The sequence below is a fragment of the Aquarana catesbeiana genome, linkage group LG06 (genome assembly GCF_042186555.1).
Source record: "Aquarana catesbeiana isolate 2022-GZ linkage group LG06, ASM4218655v1, whole genome shotgun sequence".
NCBI classification, from domain to species: domain Eukaryota; kingdom Metazoa; phylum Chordata; class Amphibia; order Anura; family Ranidae; genus Aquarana; species Aquarana catesbeiana.
Genome location: NC_133329.1, coordinates 233,502,305 through 233,521,349, shown reverse-complemented (window position 1 = coordinate 233,521,349; position 19,045 = coordinate 233,502,305). Strand labels below are relative to the sequence as shown.

The window sequence follows — 19,045 nt, the reverse complement described above, 5'->3', positions numbered from 1 at the left end:
AAATAGCTTGGGGTGTCTACTTTCCAAAATGGGGTCATTTGGGGGGGTTTTGAACTGTCTTGGCATTTTATGCACAACATTTATAAGTTTATGTCACACATCAGCCACTCTTCTAAGCACTTGAAGACAAAGCCCTTTCTGACACTTTTTGTTTACATGAAAACATTATTTTTTTTTTTGCAAGAAAATTACTTTGAATCCACCAAACATTATATATTTTTTTAAAGCAAATGCCCTACAGATTAAAATGGTGGGTGTTTTATTTATTTTTTTCACACAGTATTTGCGCAGCGATTTTTCAAACGCATTTTTTGGGAAAAAAACACACTTTTTTAAATTTTAATGCACTAAAACACACTATATTGCCCAAATGTTTGATGAAATAAAAAAGATGATCTTAGGCCAAGTACATGGATACCAAACACGACATGCTTTAAAACTGCGCACAAATGTGCAGTGGCGACAAACTAAATACATTTTTACAGGTTACCACTTTAGATTTACAGAGGAGGTCTACTGCTAAAATTACTGCCCTCGATCTGACCTTCACATGCATGGTGCAATTGCTGTTTACATTTGACGCCAGACCGACGCTTGCGTTCGCCTTTGCGTGAGAGCAGGGGTGCTTTTTTTTTATTTATTTATTTATTTTTTGCTTTTTAATCTTATTTTTAAACTGTTCCTTTCATTTTTATTTTTTTTAAATCATTTTTATTGTTATCTCAGGGAATGTAAATATCCCCTATGATAGCAATAGGTAGTGACAGGTACTCTATTAGTCTATTAGACCCTAGATCTCTCCTCTGCCCTCAAAGCATCTGACCACACCAAGATCAGTGTGATAAAATGCTTTCCCAATTTCCCAATGGCGCTGTTTACATCCGGCGAAATCTAAGTCATGAAATGCTCGTAGCTTCCGGTTTCTTAGGCCATAGAGATGTTTGGAGCCATTCTGGTCTCTGATCAGCTCTATGGTCAGCTGGCTGAATCACCGGCTGCATTTTCAGGTTCCCTGTTGGGACAGGAGAGCCAGAGAAAAACATGGAAGACGGTGGGGGGGCATTCCCTCCCACTGCTTGTAAAAGCAGTCTAGAGGCTAATTAGCCGCTAGGATTGCTTTTCCATGAAAGCCGACCGCTGGCTGAAAAGAATGATACCAAGATGATACCTAAACCTGCAGGCATCATTCTGGTATAACCACTCAAAGTCCAGCAACATACCAGTACGTTGCTGGTCCTTGTTGGGCATATATTGTAAACTTTTTTTTCATGCAGCCTGTGGGCTGAACGAAAAAAAGATATTGATCGGTGGGTATGCCCACCATTAGAATACCTCCCTTCATCCACCCACTTCTAATGATGGGCATACATGCACCGTTTATATATGCCGAAGCATGGGGGCATCCTCCCGCAAAAGGCAGGAGCAAATCGCTCCTCCACCCACTGCTGCCCCCACGCTTCGGCATATATGCTGAAGTATGTAACTGTGGTGGTGAAATCACCTCCGACAGCGCTGGAGTCACGGCTTTATGTATCGTGGGAGCAAACGCTGTTGCTGTCAAGATAAATAAATCCGCGCTGCAACTGAATGGCGTACCTGCTAAGCAAATGATGGTTAACAAAAAAACAAAGTAACATTACAGTATAACAGTAATACTTACCATACCTGCAAAGCAAATACAAAAAAAAAAACAGTAAAAAATAAAACATTTAACGCAACCTGTGCCTACCTAAAATATATATATGCCGAAGCATGGGGGCATCCTCCCGCAAAAGGCAGGAGCAAATCGCTCCTCCACCCACTGCTGCCCCCACGCTTCAGCATATATGCTGAAGTATGTAACTGTGGTGGTGAAATCACCTCCGACAGCGCTGGAGTCACGGCTTTATGTATCATGGGAGCAAACGCTGTTGCTGTCAAGATAAATAAATCCGCTCTGCAGCTGAATGGCGTACCTGAAAACAAAAAAGTGGTTAACAATAAAAAAACAAAGTATAAAAAAATTGCATACCTATAAAGCAAACATGATAAAAACATAACAATAAAACATTGCAGTATAGAATACAATAAAAAAGAGCAGAACAATAGGGAGAGAATAGAGAGAGAACAATAAAACAACAACTATTTTTGGTTTTTTTATTTTATATTTTTTTTGTATTTTTATTTTTTTTATTTATTTTTATTTTTTTTGCACTTTTTTTAGTAACTTTAACTTTTTTAACTGGTACCAGGTTTGGGTCTCTCAAAATGTGATGGCATCTTGGGAGACCCTGTGAAAGTGTGTCCTAGTCTGTGCAGTGCTGTACCCTACGCTAATTCTCAACTAGTGTATGGTAGCGTTCAAAACATTCACCAATGCATAGACCAGGATTGTCAGGACAGGAGGGACAACAATACCGGGTGTCACGCCTAAATCTGCGCTTGCTGCAGACACAACATCTTTTTTGGGGGGGCTCGTTGGGTAGGGGTACTCGGGAGGACATAAGGAAAATGCCTCTCATGCAGCCGCCTTACTGCATTTGGTTGGGGAAGGTGAGGTGGAGCACCGTCTGGAAACAGAAGGGCTCTGACGATGTCTTCCTGGAATTTAAGGAAGGATCCAGTCCATCCTGAAGCTCTGTATAGCACATGAGCATTCAGCAAAGCCAATTGAAATAAATAAACAGACACTTTTTTGTACCAGCGTCTGGCCTTACGGGCAACTAGGTACAGCGCCAACAACTGGTCGTTGAGGTCCACCCCTCCCATATTGAGGTTATATTCGTGGACACAGAGAGGTTTCTCCACAACACCAGTCGCCGTAGTAATTTGGGTCGTCGTGTCTGCATGAAGGGAGGTAATGAAAACATTCTTATTGTCCCTCCACTTCATAGCGAGCAAATTATTACACTGCAAGCAGGCTCTCTCCCCCAGCCTAAGACGGGAATCTACAAGCCGCTGGGGAAAGCCCCGGCGATTAGGTCGCACGGTGCCACATGCTCCAATCTGTTGATCAAAAAGGTGACTAAAAAGTGGCACGCTCCTGTAATAATTGTCCACGTACAAGTGGTACCCTTTTCCGAATAAGGGTGACACCAAGTCCCACACTATCTTGCCAGTGCTTCCTATGTAGTCAGGGCAGTTTGTCGGCTCTACGTGACTATCTTTGCCCTCGTAAACCATAAAACTACATGTATAGCCTGTGGCCCTGTCACAGAGCTTATACATCTTGACCCCGTATCTGGCACGCTTGCTGGGAAGGTACTGTTTGAATGACAAGCGGACAGAAAATTTAATCAGGGACTCATCAACGCAGACAACTTGATGGGGAGTAAACAAGTCTGCAAAACGTTGGTTGAAGTGGTTTACGAGGGGCCGAATTTTGTAGAGCCGATCGTATCCAGGGTCTCCACAAGGACAACAGAGTTCATTGTCGTTGAAGTGCATGAACCGCAAAATCTGCTCGTATCGTGCCCTGGTCATGGAGGCAGAGAACACGGGCATATGGTAAATTGGGTCAGTGGACCAATATGACCACAACTTACTCTTTTTATTTATGCCCATGCTGAGGGAAAGGCCCAGAAAGAGCTTAAATTCGGGGACCGTAATTGGTCTCCAATCTCTGGCAAGGGAGGACTGGGGAATAGTGGTGATGTGTTGACCAGCGTATAAATTGCTTTGGTCCACAATAGATCTATAGAGATCTTCAGTGAAAAACAGCGAATAAAAGTCCAGTGGTGTAAAATCAACTGTTTCAACCTGAATTCCGGGTTGGCCAGTGAATGGGGGAAGTACGGGTGCTGCAGAAGTGGTGGGTTCCAAATTCGGATTGGCGAATGCAGCAGGAAGGGTACTATGGGCACAACGGGCCTGTCTTTGTCTTCTTGGTGGCAGCGGGACACTACTTGTGCTTGCCACCTCGCCAGTTTGAACTGCACTTATGGGACTCGCCACGTCACGAAGTGTTACTGCAGTGCTGGATGTACGACCAGGGTGTACTAGGCCGCTGGTGCTTGCCAGTTCACCAGAAGGAATAGCGGCGCTAGTACTTCTCTGCTCCATAGGAGAGCCCTGCGGTTCTTGCACTTCAAGGACAGAAGAAGAAGATTGGGGTCCACAACTCCGTCGTCAGAGCTATCTGTCATTGAGCCGCTGTCCTCTACAGGATCGTATTCTGAGCCTGAATCTGACAGATGAGTGACTTCCTCTTCACTATCTGTCATGCTCAGAAACGTGTAGGCCTCTTCACTAGTGTACCTTCGATTTGCCATTTTGGGCTCTAAATTTAGGGGTACACTAGTGAGACTCACAGGCAAAAAAGCTCCTGACTGTTAGCGACTGATTCAAAACGCTACCAAAAAACTGTTAGCGATCGCAGAGATCAGGCCTGACTCTGCGAACGCTGCAGTTATGTGTGCTTAGTGTTTTGTAAGTGACAATTATCGATCGATACTGCACTTGGGTGGGCTGGGCTGGGCTGGGCCGAGGAGCAAAACGCAGGTACTAGCAGGTATTTGGGCTGATCCCGCTAACACTGCGTTTATGGGAACCCTAAACTGCTGGGGAGTATAGATCTGATCGGATCAGATATCGATCCGTTCAGATACTATAGCACTAAGGGAGGTGTATGCTGCGTGCGTGGGTGTTAGCAGTACTGGGGCTAACCTGACGCTGCCTGGGGCGACGCAGACCTTATCTGATCCTAAAAACGTAACTTCTATCACCGCCGGGCAATTAGGAGGTTAAACCTTTATAAGGTAATAAACGGCGGGTGCCCTAAAACTATAATAAACTATAAAAAACAAACTAACCAGCGTCACCCGTAACACTTATACGGTGATTGCTGGTGAAAGGGTTAACTAGGGGGCAATCAGGGGGTTAAAACCTTTAGTAGGTAGTATTTGGGGGTCCCTGTCGCTATAAAACACTGACAGCGAACCTATATACTTACCTCCCTAACTAGCATCACCTGTGTCACTAATACAGCGATCAGAAAAACGATCGCTTAGCGACACTGGCGACGGGGGGTGATCAAGGGGTTAACCTTTATTAGGGGGGGTTAGGGGGGTACCCTAGACCTAAACGGGGGTACCCCAGACCTAAAGGGGGCTAACCTAACTGCCCTAACACTTATAACTGTCACAAACTGACACCAATGCAAAAAAAAAAAAAACTGCTATTGGTGTCAGTGTGACAGGGGGTACAGGGGGGTGAAGGGGGGGTGAAAAGTGTGCCTGGCGTGTTCTACTGAAGGTGTAGTGTTGGTGCACTTACTTGATGTCTTCTCTCCTCAGCCTCGGAACGGAAAAGACCGGCTCGAGGAGGGATGACATCACTTCCTCTCTCTCTGTTTACATTACAGAGGGAGAGGAAGCATTTTCATTTGCCGGGGGCGATCGGGAGGGGGTGGCCAACAATGGATGGCCTCCCCCTCACCTCTCATCGCCCGCGAACTCGAGACGACCGCCTCTGGGACCGGGGGGGGGTCTGATCGGACCCCCCGCCCGCGGGAGGCAGATCACGTATGGGTACGTGATTCTGCCTGCCCGTGCCATTCTGCTGACGTATATCAGCGTGAGGCGGTCGGCAAGTGGTTAAAAACCGTTCCTGCCAAACCAATCTATTAATTTTCTATGAGGAGGTGAGCTGCCATCTAGATAAAGGAAGGCCCATAAATGTGGTGTATCTGGATTTTGCAAAGGCATTCGATACAGTTCCCCATAAACGTTTACTGTACAAACTAAGCTCTGTCGGCATGGACCAAAGGGTGAGCACTTGGACTGAAAACTGGCCACAGGAGCGAGTTCAGAGGGTAGTGATAAATGGGGAGTACTCGGAATGGTCCGGTGTGGAAAGTGGGGTCCCCCAGAGTTATGTCCTGGGACCAATCCTATTTAATTTATTCATAAATGATCTGGAGGATGTGAAACCCAGCTCAATCTCAGTATTTGCGGATGATACTAAGTTAGGCAGGGCAACAGCTTCTTCGCAGGATGTGGAAACCTTGCAAGAGGATCTAAACAAATTAATGGGGTGGGCAACCACATGGCAAATGAGGTTTAATGTAGAAAAATGTAAAATAATGCATTTAGGTGGCAAAAAACATGAATGCAATCTACTCACTAGGGGGAAAACCTCTGGGGGAATCTAGGATGGAAAAGGACCTGGGGGTCCTAGTAGATGACAGGCTCAGCAATGGCATGCAATGCCAAGCTGCAAGCAAGGCCAATAGAATATTGGCATGCATTAAAAAGGGAATTAACTCCAAAGATAAAACGATAATTCTCTCACTCTACAAGACTCTGGTCCAGCCGCACCTGGAGTATGCTGTCCAGTTCTGTGCTCCAGTCCTCAGGAAGAATGTACTGGAACTGGAGAGAGTCCAGAGAAGGGCAACAAAGTTAATAAAGGTATAAAGATAACAAAATGCTGCACTAAACCCAAAAGTATAAAACACCAAAAGCAGCTGACACACAGACAAACCAAGTCCACTGAAAATTAAAGCATACAAAGTGCAGCGCTAAAAACATCCAACATGTATTATATATGCACGTGGGAGATGTGTATTGTGATATATAAATGATGTGCTAGAAAGGACACATAAAAAATTGAAAATCTACATATACAGTGGGGACGGAAAGTATTCAGACCCCCTTAAATTTTTCACTCTTTGTTATATTGCAGCCATTTGCTAAAATCATTTAAGTTCTTTTTTTTTTCCTCATTAATGTACACAGAGCAATAGTGAAATATGGGACAGCAAAAGGTGGAAGTCCATATGTTGTAAGGTAAAAGAGTATCTTCTCCAGTGGGGGAACACCGGTAGGCGCTGGAAGGTGTATGAATCCTCAGATGGAGAGGAGACAGCAGGTGTCAAGGTAATCAAATGTTGAACAGAAGTAAATGGATACTCTTACCAGATGTGTAGAACACAAATACCGTATTTGACGCATTGCTACTTTTTTTATGTGTCCTTTCCTGCACATCATTTATATATCACAATACACATCTCCCACATGCATATATAATACATGTTGGATGTTTTTAGCGCTGCACTTTGTATGCTTTAAAGTTAATAAAGGGACTGGAAGACCTTAGTGATGAGGAAAGATTACAAGCACTGAACTTATTACATGAAAAGATGTAATAAAATATTTACAAAAATGTGAGGGTGTACTCACTTTTGTGAGATACTGTATGTTTGTTTTTTAAGATTTATATATTGTAAAACAATAAAGCTTCAATAAAAAAAATAGGTACCTGCCCCCCCCCCCCCAAAAAAAAAATGACGTGCCAAATGTGGCATATAAGGGGGTAAGGAGTGCTTAAAGTGGAGCTTCCACTTTTGGGTGTTAACATTTACCAATTTACATTTTTGGTGATGACGGAAGTTTATGTTTATGTTGGAAGAAGAATGCAATACATGTTTCTGAGCACAATCTCATTGTCCTTTTTGGGCCACCTTCATGCCAACTAACAGGACCAAGATTGAGACACACATGGATCTCCACGTAAAAAATGTTTTACGGTTCAATGGTATGTCGGCATTAAACCTCCATCTTCTGGAAAATCATATATGTTCTGGTGCAAATATTATACACTTTACGACCGCCCAGCCGCATTGTACCGAGGACAGGTGGTGCTGTAGGCAAAGCAATGTACTGGTACGTCGCTACCTACTCCCAAGTTTAGGGCACGCGCATGTTCGGCCCCACCCGGATCCCACTGCGATTGTACACAATGGGAGTCTGTCAGCAAGTCCCGGCCAATGATTCACACCTGGGACCAGCTGATCGGCTGTGTCCAATCACAGCTCAGAGCTTTGTGTTGAAATTCAACACAGGGTTCTGTACAGAGGGAGTGATCTGTCAGTAATGAGAAATTGAGAGATTGTTAGTATAAAGCAGCACACTGTGCACACATTACACCTAGGAACATATTTAACCTCTTGATCACCCTAGATGTTAACCCCTTCCAAGCCAGTGTCATATTGTTAGCACTGATCACTGTATTAGTGTCACTGGGGATGTCAGTGGCAATTAGTCAGATCCCCCCCCCAGCAGCAGTTAGTGTCAGATTGCACTATCACAGTTCCACTATAAGTTGTTTATCTCCACCATTTGTATAAAACAAATAAAAATAAAAAAATCCAGTACATAGCCCATAGTTTGTAGACACTTATCGGTATTTTTCTTTGTATCAAAAACATGTAGCAGAATACATTTAGGACAAAATGTATTAATCAAATTATTTTATTTTATTTTTTTTGAGCAGAAAGTATTTTTTTTTTAACAGGGGATAGTAAGGTAGATTTTAAAGTTTAAGTCTACAAATGTGTACACTGAGAAAGTTGTATGAATTGCTTATATTTTATTTGCAGTTTAATAGGTTATTTCTATTACAGACAAAATCTTATGCCGGTGCAGGCTTCCGTGCCGGCCAGTGGGACATTATCACTGTCACCTTTGTAAAAGAACAATTATACGCAGGGTGGATATGGAAAGGTATTTATTGTTGTGTGAAGTTTCTGCAGTTCCAAAAACGCCACTCCCTTCACCCTCTCCAGTGCCAATCCCATCATCCACTGTACCCTCTCCAGTGCCGATCCCACCATCCACTGCATACTCTCCAGTACCGATCCCATCATCCACTGCACCCTCTCCAGTACCCATACCATCATCCACTGCACCCTCTCCAGTGCCGATCCCATCATCCACTATACCCTGATACCACCACCTGCAGCACCCTCTCCAGTGCTGATACCACCACCTGCTTCAGCCTGTCCAGTGTCAAGTCCACTGTCTTCCACATCTTTGCTAGAACACACATATGCACTGTCATCTGTACCGGCCACAGTCAAAGTATATAGGAAATTTGTGAAAGTAAGAGAAGTAAGCAGTGATTTTCCGTTCCAGTACATGTGCAGAGGAAGAACTGGGGGAAGAATCTTGTAGTCCAATGTGAGTTGGAGGAATTTCTGCAATATCAGTTGTTGGCTCAGCATGGTGGACTGAGCTACAGTTTATGTGAGCACCTCTGCTCACTAGATTACTGTACAGGAACTGTTGCAGAGGTATTCCTTCGAGAAGACATCCTGAGGGAAATTGTGCTCCTCAAATTCTTTGAGAGGCAAAGGCTGTTACATGTGTAAAGAGGCAAAAAGCTGCTCAGGTGGCGCGCGTTCCACTTTGTTTGATTGTGGATTTTGGTGGCTCACTATCATAGATATGTCTCTTCATTCATGAGCCTGAAATACACAGTTTTTGCTGTCGTGGAAGAAAAGTTGTGACCTACAATAGACAAAAGAACACCTGGCATTGTGCCGGTGCAAAGCTGGGAACATTATGTCCTCATATAAGTATTTCAAAATGGCATAGATTTCAAACAAAGAAAGATGTCTTCAAGGGTATCTGGCTACTGACTGGAGCTCTACTTTCGACAGGAAACGTGACCTCCACTCACACAACTCCAGGATGTGGAGGTCAAATGTTTCCTATCTAGAGTGGTGCTCCAGTAGTTCCAATCTGTGAGCATAACTGGCACATTCTTTCAAGAGGAATGAACTGTTGTGGGTATTCCATTTCACTTTTTTATGCTATGACATCTTTTGGTAGTGTATGCAGGAATTTTTCTTTAAATATTTAGCGCACACTTTGCTCTACATTGGTATTGTACATAAGGCCTGAACCCTCCTTAAACATCAATGATGGTGAGCCTGGGGATGGTGGGACCTTTGTTCTGAAGACTCTTTGAAATATATGCCATTTTGAAATATTTTTGTGAGGACATCATGTTCCCGGCTTTGCACAGGCACAATGTCAGGTGTTCTTTTGTCTATTTTAGGTCACAACTATTCTGCCAAGACTGCAAAAACTGTCCCATATACTTTAAATGTGGTTGGTACAGATGGCAGTGCATATGTGCGTTCTATAGGGGTGCAACGGATCAAAAAACTCATGGTTCGGATCGTTCCTCGGATCAGGAGTCACGGTTCGGATCATTTTCGGATCAATGACAAAAAAAAAATCTCCCCCACTGTAATATCCACAATCTCCCTATTGGTAGGGTGTGGCAGAGTATCGGCAGAGTATTGGCGGGTATATTGGCAAGGTGTATTGGCAGAGTATTGGCAGGGCATTGCAGAGTATTGCAGCAGGGCATTGCAGAGTATTGCAGCAGGGCATTGCAGAGTATTGGCAGGGCATTGCAGCAGGGCATTGCAGAGTATTGGCAGGGCATTGCAGCAAGGCATTGCAGAGTATTGGCAGGGCATTGCTGCCATCCGATCTCTCCCCTCCACTGTACAGATCAGTACACAGAGGGGAGAGAGGAACCGGCATCATGACATGACACCGGTTTGTTACAAGTGATCGCTCCGTCATTTGACGGAGCGATCACGTGCTAAACGGCTGCCGGGTGTACCAAGATGGCCGCCGCTCCGGAGCTAGGCCGAAGCCACGGTCTTTCCTATGGCCGAGGCCACAGAGCGCTCCGCGGATCGCGGGTGTCCCGATCCGCGGAGGTTGATCCGTACGGGTCACGGATCGATGACGATCCGTTGCACCCCTAGTGTTCTAGCAAAGATGTGGAGGACAGTGGACTTGACACTGGACAGGATGCAGCAGGTGGTGGTATCAGCACTGGAGAGGGTGCTGCTGGTGGTAATATCAGCACTGGAGAGGGTGTAGTGGATGCTGGGATCAGCACTGGAGAGGGTGCAGTGGATGATGGGATCAGTACTGGAGAGGGTGCAGTGGATGGTGAGATCGGCACTGGAGAGGGTGAAGGTTGTGGCGATTCCTTTCCATATCCACCCTGCGTATAATTGTTCTTTTACAAAGGTGGCAGTGATGATGTCTCACTGGCCGGCATGGAAGCCTGCACCGGCATAAGATTTTGTCTGTAATAGAAATAACATATTAATAAACTGCAAATAAAATATAAGCAATTCATACAACTTTCTCAGTGTGCACATTTGTAGACTTATGCCCCGTACGTGCGATCGGACATTCTGACAACAAAACCCATGGATTTTTTCCGACGGATGTTGGCTCAAACTTGTCTTGCATACACACGGTCACACAAATCTTGTCGGAAATTCCGAACGTCAAGAACGTGGTGACGTACAACACATACGACGAGCCGAGAAAAATGAAGTTCAATAGCCAGTGCGACTCTTCTGCTTGATTCTGAGCATGCGTGAAACTTTGTGCGTTGGAATTGTGTACACACAATCGGAATTTATGACAACGGATTTTGTTGTCGGAAAATTTGAGAACCAGCTCTCAAATTTTGTGTGACGGAAATTCCGATGGAAAATGTCCACAGGCCGACCAGCCGCCGCAGTTGTACTGCGGCAGAATGGCACGGCTGGGCGAAACGACACTGAGAACCCGGAACTGTGTGCGTAAGGATGTGGATAGGATCTGTTAGTTTCCCTGCACAGTCCACATTCCCCTTCAGTTAGAACACAAACTAGGACACACATTAACCTGTTCACTGCCCCCTAGTGTTAACCCCTTCACTGCCAGTGACATTTTTATAGTAATCAGTGCATTTTTAATCACACTGATCGCTAATGCCAATGGTCCCAAAAATATGTCAAAATTGTCCGATGTGTCCGCCATGTCGCAGTCATGATAAAAACCACTGATCACTGCCATTACTAGTAAAAAAAAAAAAATATCATTAATAAAAATGCCATACAACTATCCCCTATTTTGTAGATGCTATAACTTTTGCGCAAAACCAATCAATATACGCTTATAGTGATTTTTTTTTTTTTTTTTTTACCAAAAATATGTAGAAGAATACATATTGCCCTAAACTGATGAAGAAATTATTTTTTGTGGGGGATATTTATTATAGCAAAAAATATTGTTTTTTTTTTCCAAAATTCTCGCTCCTTTTTTGTTTATAGCGCCAAAAATAAAAACCGCAGAGGTGATCAAATACCACCAAAAGAAAGCTCTATTTGTGGGAAAAAAAGGACATACATTTTGTTTGAGTACGTCGCATGACCGCGCAATTGTCAGCTAAAGCGGTGCAGTGCCGTAACCCAAAAAATGGCCTGGTCATTAACCACATGCCGACCAGCCGCCACAGTTGTACTGCGGCAGAATGGCACGACTGGGCGAAATGACGTTATGTAATGTTGCTTCGCCCTGTGGCCACTGGGGGGGGGCGCACCGCCCCCCGCGCCGATGCGAGTGCCCAGCGGTCTCGATCACCGCCGGGCTCCCACGATCGCTCAGGGCACACGGAGAACCCGGAACTGTGTACGTAAACACACAGTTTCCGGTTCTCTGAGGGGAGAACTGACAGATCGTTTGTTGATACAGAGTATGAACAGCGATCTGTTAGCTTCCCTGCACAGTCCACATCCCACTTCAGTTAGAACACAAACTAGGACACACATTAACCCCTTCACTGCCAGTGACATTTTTACAGTAATCAGTGCATTTTTGATCGCACTGATCGCTGTATTAATGCCACTGATCCCAAAAATGTGTCAAAATTGTCCGTGTCCGCCATAATGTCACAGTCACGATAAAAATCGCTGATCGCCGCCATTACTAGTAAAAAAAAAAAAAATGCCATAAAACTATCCCCTATTTTGTAGACGCTATAACTTGTGCGCAAACCAATCAATATACGCTTATTGCGATTTTTTTAACCAAAAATATGTAGAAGAATACGTATCGGCCTAAACTGAGGAAAAAGAATTTTTTTATATATTTTTTGGGGGATATTTATTATAGCAAAAAGTAAAAAATAATGCGTTTTTTTCAAAATTGTCGCATTTTTTTGTTTATAGCGCAAAAAATAAAAACTGCAGAGGTGATCAAATACCACCAAAACAAAGCTCTATTTGTGGGGAAAAAAGGACATCAGTTTTGTTTGCGAGCCACGTCGCATGACCGTGCAATTGTCAGTTAAAGCGACACAGTGCCGAATTGCAAAAAGTGCTATGGTCTTTGGCCAGCCAAATGGTCCGGGGCTTAAGTGGTTAAGGGGGCAAATCCTTCCGGTCCTTAAGTGGTTACAGTTCTTTTAAAAATAAAAAAGGTGGAGTTGTGGAGGTCATGTTTCCTGGTGACAGTGGAGCTCCCAGCTGCAGAGATTCACAAAAAAGTTCAGCAAAAAAAAAAAAAAAAACAGAAAAGTGGAGTGGAGGCCACATGTTTCCTGTCAACTGTGGAGCTCCACTCTGCAGTCAGACCCCCTTGCTTAGGAGAGCTGCTACTTCCGGCTCATGTGTAATATGTAATAGCAGCGCGGCACAAGCGGAAGTCACATGACCAGCTCCGGGTCACCTTACATGCAAATATAAGTGAGGGACCGGCATGTTCAGTGCCTGAAGACGAGGCTGGTGTGCTCATTGTCAGTGCTCCTTCCTGGACAAGGTGAGCGTCAGGCAGATCCTATCTTATGCTGTGCTGCTTCTGCAAGCCGCATACCTGACATTGAGATCAGCAGTCTCCCTGACACAAGACACACGATGGAATCATTTGTTTACTTCACATTGAATGTTCCTACAATAAATATACATTGCTTGTACGATCAGCAGGCCGGCCCATCGATTGTACAGTGCGGCTAAAGGAACTGAGAGGGTTGCTATAGTGAGACATACTGTACACCAATCATTCATGTGATAATAGTAGTCATTATATACCTTCTTTTTTCACCCACTTGACTTCCCGAAGGTTTACCCCCCCCCCGCATGACTATTTTTGCGATACGGCACTGCATAACTTTAACTGATAATTGCGTAGTTGTGTGCGACACAGTACCTAAATAAAATGTATGTCCTTCCCACCCCCACAAATAGCTTTTTTTGTTAGTATTTTATCACACATCTTTTTTTCTTTTTTTTTTTTTTTTAATGTTCCGCGCTATAAACAAAAAGAAACATTATAATTTTGAAAATCAATGGGTGCCGGTGGACATCGAGTACCCGGTACCTGCCAACCGGCTCCCGCTGTGTGTAAACCACACTATGTGCCCCCTACTCAGAAGTGCGGAATCATATATATATTTGTGATCGGCAACCAGTTAAATTTCTTTTTTTTTTTTTTTTTTTTTTTACACACAAATAGAGCTTTCTCTCTGTGTTATTTGATCACTACAGGCAGCCCGGTTACAAACAAGATAGGGTCTGTAGGTTTGTTCCTAAGTCGGAACAGGTACATTTTTTTAAGTGTAGCTCCACCCAAAAACTATTTTTCAGCTTTTTTGATAGCATAGGGAAGGGTTATCACCCCTGTAACATTTGTTTAGCTGTCTGTGCCCCTGTTCAGAAGATTTCACCTCACTTTCTGTCCCAATGATAATTGGATTTTGAAAATTTTGGGTTGCTGTGTAAACAAGCCTTGGTGATAAAGCATCAGTGGAGGTACCTTTCCCATAATAACTCTTACAGGAGAGAATTTCTCTTCCTAGGGGTAGATTTCCTCTCACTTCCTGTTGTCTCCCTCCGTTTTGTAAGTAGGATGTTTGTAACTAGGGGACCTGTACTGGGTTTTTTATCTTCTATTATATAAACAAAAAAACCCCCACAAATTTTGTGAAAAAAATGTATTTTCTACTTTCTGTTATAAAATGTGTCCAATAAAATCTAATTTCTTCATAAATTTAGATCAAAATGTATTCTGCTACAAGTGCTGATAGTGATCGTGGCTGATCCTGCTAACACTGCGTTTTTGGGGTCACTTTACTTTTGGGGACATTAATATAGTTCTGATCGTGATCAAGGTACTGATCCATAAGGGCAGGCACTATACTAGTAATGACGATAATCAACAACTTTTATTGTGACTGTGAGTGCAGCGGGCAATCCGGCGCGGACACTGACTGCAAAGGACACTGACGTGATTCAGTGATAATACTGTACACTGACACTGTACTAATGGCACTGGGTAGGTGACAGAGGATCAGGAGGACAATCAAGGGGTAAACTGTGTGTCTAACGAGTGTATGTGTGCTGTTTGTACTCTTGCTGGGTTTCTCTCCTTGCTTTCATTTCTGAAGGGCAAATCCAGCCAGAGCCTGTGTTTACAACCACAGAGATCTGTACTGTGATTGGCCACAGCGGATCAGCAGGTATACAGCGTAAATGATTGACTGCAACCTGCTGGCAGACTCGTGCTGTATCCAATCACAGCACAGGTCAGCAAGGGGTTGCACACATATGCCCCCGTAAACCAGGAAGTACAGCCTGGCTGTGTTGCCTACTGACTGTTAAATGTACTGTGGGCAGACGGCAAGTGGTTAATTTACACCATCTTTCCCTCCTATTTAAGCAACACTCATAGTACATAGTTAATCTGGCTGAAAAAAAAGACAAAAGTTCAGTTCAACTCACAGAAAAAAATACCAAAACACACACAAATCGAAACCCTCCATATACACAATCCGTTAGCCACAGTTGATCTAGAAGAAGGCATAAAAACCCCTAGTAAGCCCAGGTTCACACACATGCTGTGAAGGAAACTCAGCGATCCTTGCGCATTTCACGCACAACAATGCAATCGCACCGTGTTTGTGATTCGTTGTGGGTGTCAATAGAAAGTTAATGACACCGCAGAGGATTGCAAATGCAGTGCAATTTGCCCGCACCACAGATCGCATGGTACAACTTGACAAATTGGTGTGATGTGGTGCGATTTGAGCCCATTCAAAATGATTGGGCTCAAATCGCACCCCACTGAATTGCACAGGAATGTGGTGTGGTTCCTGTGCGATTCATTTGTGGTGTACAGTGTGAACCAGGGCTAAAGCATGATCTAATTTGCTGCAGCGGGATAAAGAAGTACCTTCCTGATCCTCCAAGAGGCACTCGCATATTCCCTGGATCAACTTTACCTATAAATATTAGTACCCAGTAATATTATGTACATTTAGGAGAGAATCCAGGCCTTTCTTAAAACAGAGAGTGGCATGCCGCCATAGTGACTCCCCTGCCCATTCAAACCGCCAGAGAATGCAAACCCGGAAGAAAGACCGCGTAAAAAGATGGACGCACAGGCAGTGGTGACAGCCCAGCATTGGAGGGCTCTGTTTGGAAGGTATATCTGTCATAATGTAATGCATACTATGGCAAAACCTGCAAGGGGCCCAATAAAAAAAAAAAAAATGTAGTAGAATTTACTTCTGCTTTAACCACTTCCCGACTGGCGCACGCCGATGTACGTTGGCAGAATGGCACGGCTGGGCAAATGGGGGTACCTGTAAGTCCCATTTGAATTCCCCGCTGTGCCATTGCGTGCGCCGGCCGGGAGCTCCGTGAGTCGGGTCGCGGGTCCCGCGGACTCGATCGCAGCGGGGATACCCGCGATCGCCTCACGGAGAGGACGAACGGGGAGATGCTGATGTAAACAGCATCTCCCCTTTCTGCCTAGTGACAAGTGTCATTCAATCTCTGCTCCCTGTCATCGGGAGCAAAGATCAGTGACGTGTCACAGCTAGCCCATCCCCCCTGTAGTTAGAAAACACTCCCTAGTACTGACTTAACCCCTCCCCGCCCCCTAGTGGTTAACCCCTTCACTGCCAGTGTCATTTAGACAGGAATCAGTGCATTTTTATAGCACTGTTTGCTGTATAAATGACAATGGTCCCAAAAATGTCCGATGTGTCCGCCATAATGTCGCAGTCACAATAAAAATCGCTGATCGCCGCCATTACTAGTAAAAAAAAAAATTATTAATAAAAATGCCATAAAACTATCCCCTATTTTGTAAACGCTATAACTTTTGCGCAAACCAATCAATAATCACTTATTGCAATTTTTGTTTACCAAAAATATGTAGAAGAATACGTATCGGCCTAAACTGAGGAAAAAAAAAAATGTAAATAATTTTTTGGGGATATTTATTATAGCAAAAAAGTAAAAATAATGCGTTTTTTCAAATTTGTCGCTATTTTTTTGTTTATAGTGCAAAAAATAAAAACCGCAGAGATGATCAAATACCACCAAAAGAAAGCTCTATTTGTGGGAAAAAAAGGACGTCAGTTTTATTTGGGAGCCATGACGCACGACCGTGCAATTGTCAGTTAAAGCGACGCAGTGCCGAATCACAAAAAGTGCTCTGGTCAGGAAGGGGGTAAATTCTTCCGGGGCTGAAGCGGGTTAAGCTGTATAGCAAAAGTGATAGACGTTGGCTCAAACTGTAGCTTTTGCAGGGGGTACATTCCCATAGTTTATAGCTAAACTCTGGGAAACCTGAAAATTCTCCCTTGCAGTGGTGCTACATCTGCACAATTTCCTTCACTAACACATACAGCGGCTGTCAGCACTGTATATAGCCTCAGCTACATACAGCGCTGCATTCTGGAACCAGGATGGGGACTTCTCCCACTTCCAGAACAAAATCAGGTCGGGCTGAACACTGTCAGTCATTCACAGGAAGCCTTGTAGTTTATGAATGAATACAAGGTTTCTTCTGATTGTCATCAGCCCACCTCTCCGCCATCATGGAGGGGGTATTCTTTGTTCCCATTGGGTGTCAAAGGAGAGAAAGGAATGTAAGTAAGTGCAGGTTTTTCCCTGCCTGGTAGCAAGTAAAACAAGAATATCACCTAGGAACAAAATAAAAGGGAATGACGCTCCATTATAAAAGCCAATAATTAAGGTTTTACTAGTCCATTCAGTGCACAGACAGGTTCACCTCAACCCCCAGCCTCTAACACATTTCAGTCAATACTCATAATAATCATAGAGACTGTGGCAAGTTTGAAAGATTTCCCTCTGCTTTTGATTACAAAATTGCATGAAGCAGAATGGTATCTGTAAGCTACATTTTTAATCATCCCCTGGTTTTGTAATAACCATTTGACTGAAATTTTGGTGGAAAGTTAACTAATCGTTTGACTAAATAGTTTGATTTATTGACACTTCAGTTGTAATATCTTTTTAAGCTCCTGAGACTGGAAAACACCATTCCATGTTAACATTTTTCATTTGTAAGTTACCAAAGTTTTCAAGTGTACAGGCAAATAGAGAAAACTGTCCTAAGTGCCGGTTCACATAGGGGCAGCACGACTTGCAGGTCGCCTCACCGAGGCGACCTGCACACGACTTCAGCGGCGACTTGCAAAACGACTTCTGTATAGAAGTCAATGCAAGTCGCCTGAAGTCACCCCAAAAATACTACAGGAACCTTTTTATAAGTCAGGGCGACTTGCGTCGCTCCTATTAGAACGGTTCCGTAGTACAGAACAGGAGGCGACTTGTCAGGCGGCTAGGTCGCCTGACAAGTCGCCCCTGTGTGAACCGGCACTTACTGGTGGTTGTATTTCCATGTACTGTACATGACAATACAGTTTCTCTCTTTAACATAAATGGTGGTGTTTTGCATTAATTTTCAGTGTGTACTATTTGGCTGCTAGTAATATATTTAGGCTGTGAGGGGGGGGGTTGGTAGAGGCTTTTAGCTTCTATCTATTGAATCAAGTGTACACCATAAACCATACACTTGTACACACCTGCTGTATCCACTCTATGTATGCAGTAAGTGAATTGATATGCAGGTCCAAATGGTCTTTCCAATCTTTTAATTATGTTTTTCTGGCCCTCCTGGTGGTCCTGGAGTCTATTTTTTTTTATCTATTTTTTTTAGGTTGCCTTATGTAGATTGTGTTGTTTATAATCTATTTGCTGCTGCTTAATCCTTAAAACAAATCAAAATCAAGCTTCGCTGTAAATATCATGTCTTATCTATGAATTGTTTACGTCATCTTATATTTTTAGTTTTTCACGTTATGCCACTGCATAAATATCCACCTGCCATCTGGAAATCTCTGAAGTTAAAGGAAGGTATTTATGCACGCCTGCCTGACCATTTTCTGAAATCCCTAAATGAGACAGAGAAGCCCGCTGCAGTACATTGGAAACCACATGGACTTAAATACAGGATAAATCCAAAAACAGGACAGCGTGAGCGCGTTGCTGATGTTCCAATACTTCCATACTTTCCTCCAGAAGCCAATGAAGGACTTTGGGGTGGAGAAGGCTGGATCACTGGCTATCGTTATGCCAATAATGATAAGGTAAAATATTCTGTTTAAG

The 19,045-nt window shown here is 43.7% G+C and overlaps 1 protein-coding gene across 2 annotated transcripts in view; it reads left to right on the top strand.

Annotated features, from left to right (window-relative positions):
• Positions 1 to 19,045, top strand: part of MRPL28 (mitochondrial ribosomal protein L28) — a 96,873-nt gene that overhangs the window by 53,286 nt on the left and 24,542 nt on the right. Inside the window, exons 1-2 of one of the 2 annotated variants that reach the window (XM_073633054.1) lie at positions 13,225 to 13,385; positions 18,728 to 19,026. In XM_073633054.1, the coding sequence (XP_073489155.1) occupies positions 18,739 to 19,026 (288 nt within the window). In that variant the 5' untranslated portion in view covers positions 13,225 to 13,385; positions 18,728 to 18,738. Of the gene's footprint in view, positions 1 to 13,224; positions 13,386 to 18,727; positions 19,027 to 19,045 lie in introns of those variants that run through there. The other variant, XM_073633056.1, reaches the window with a different exon arrangement.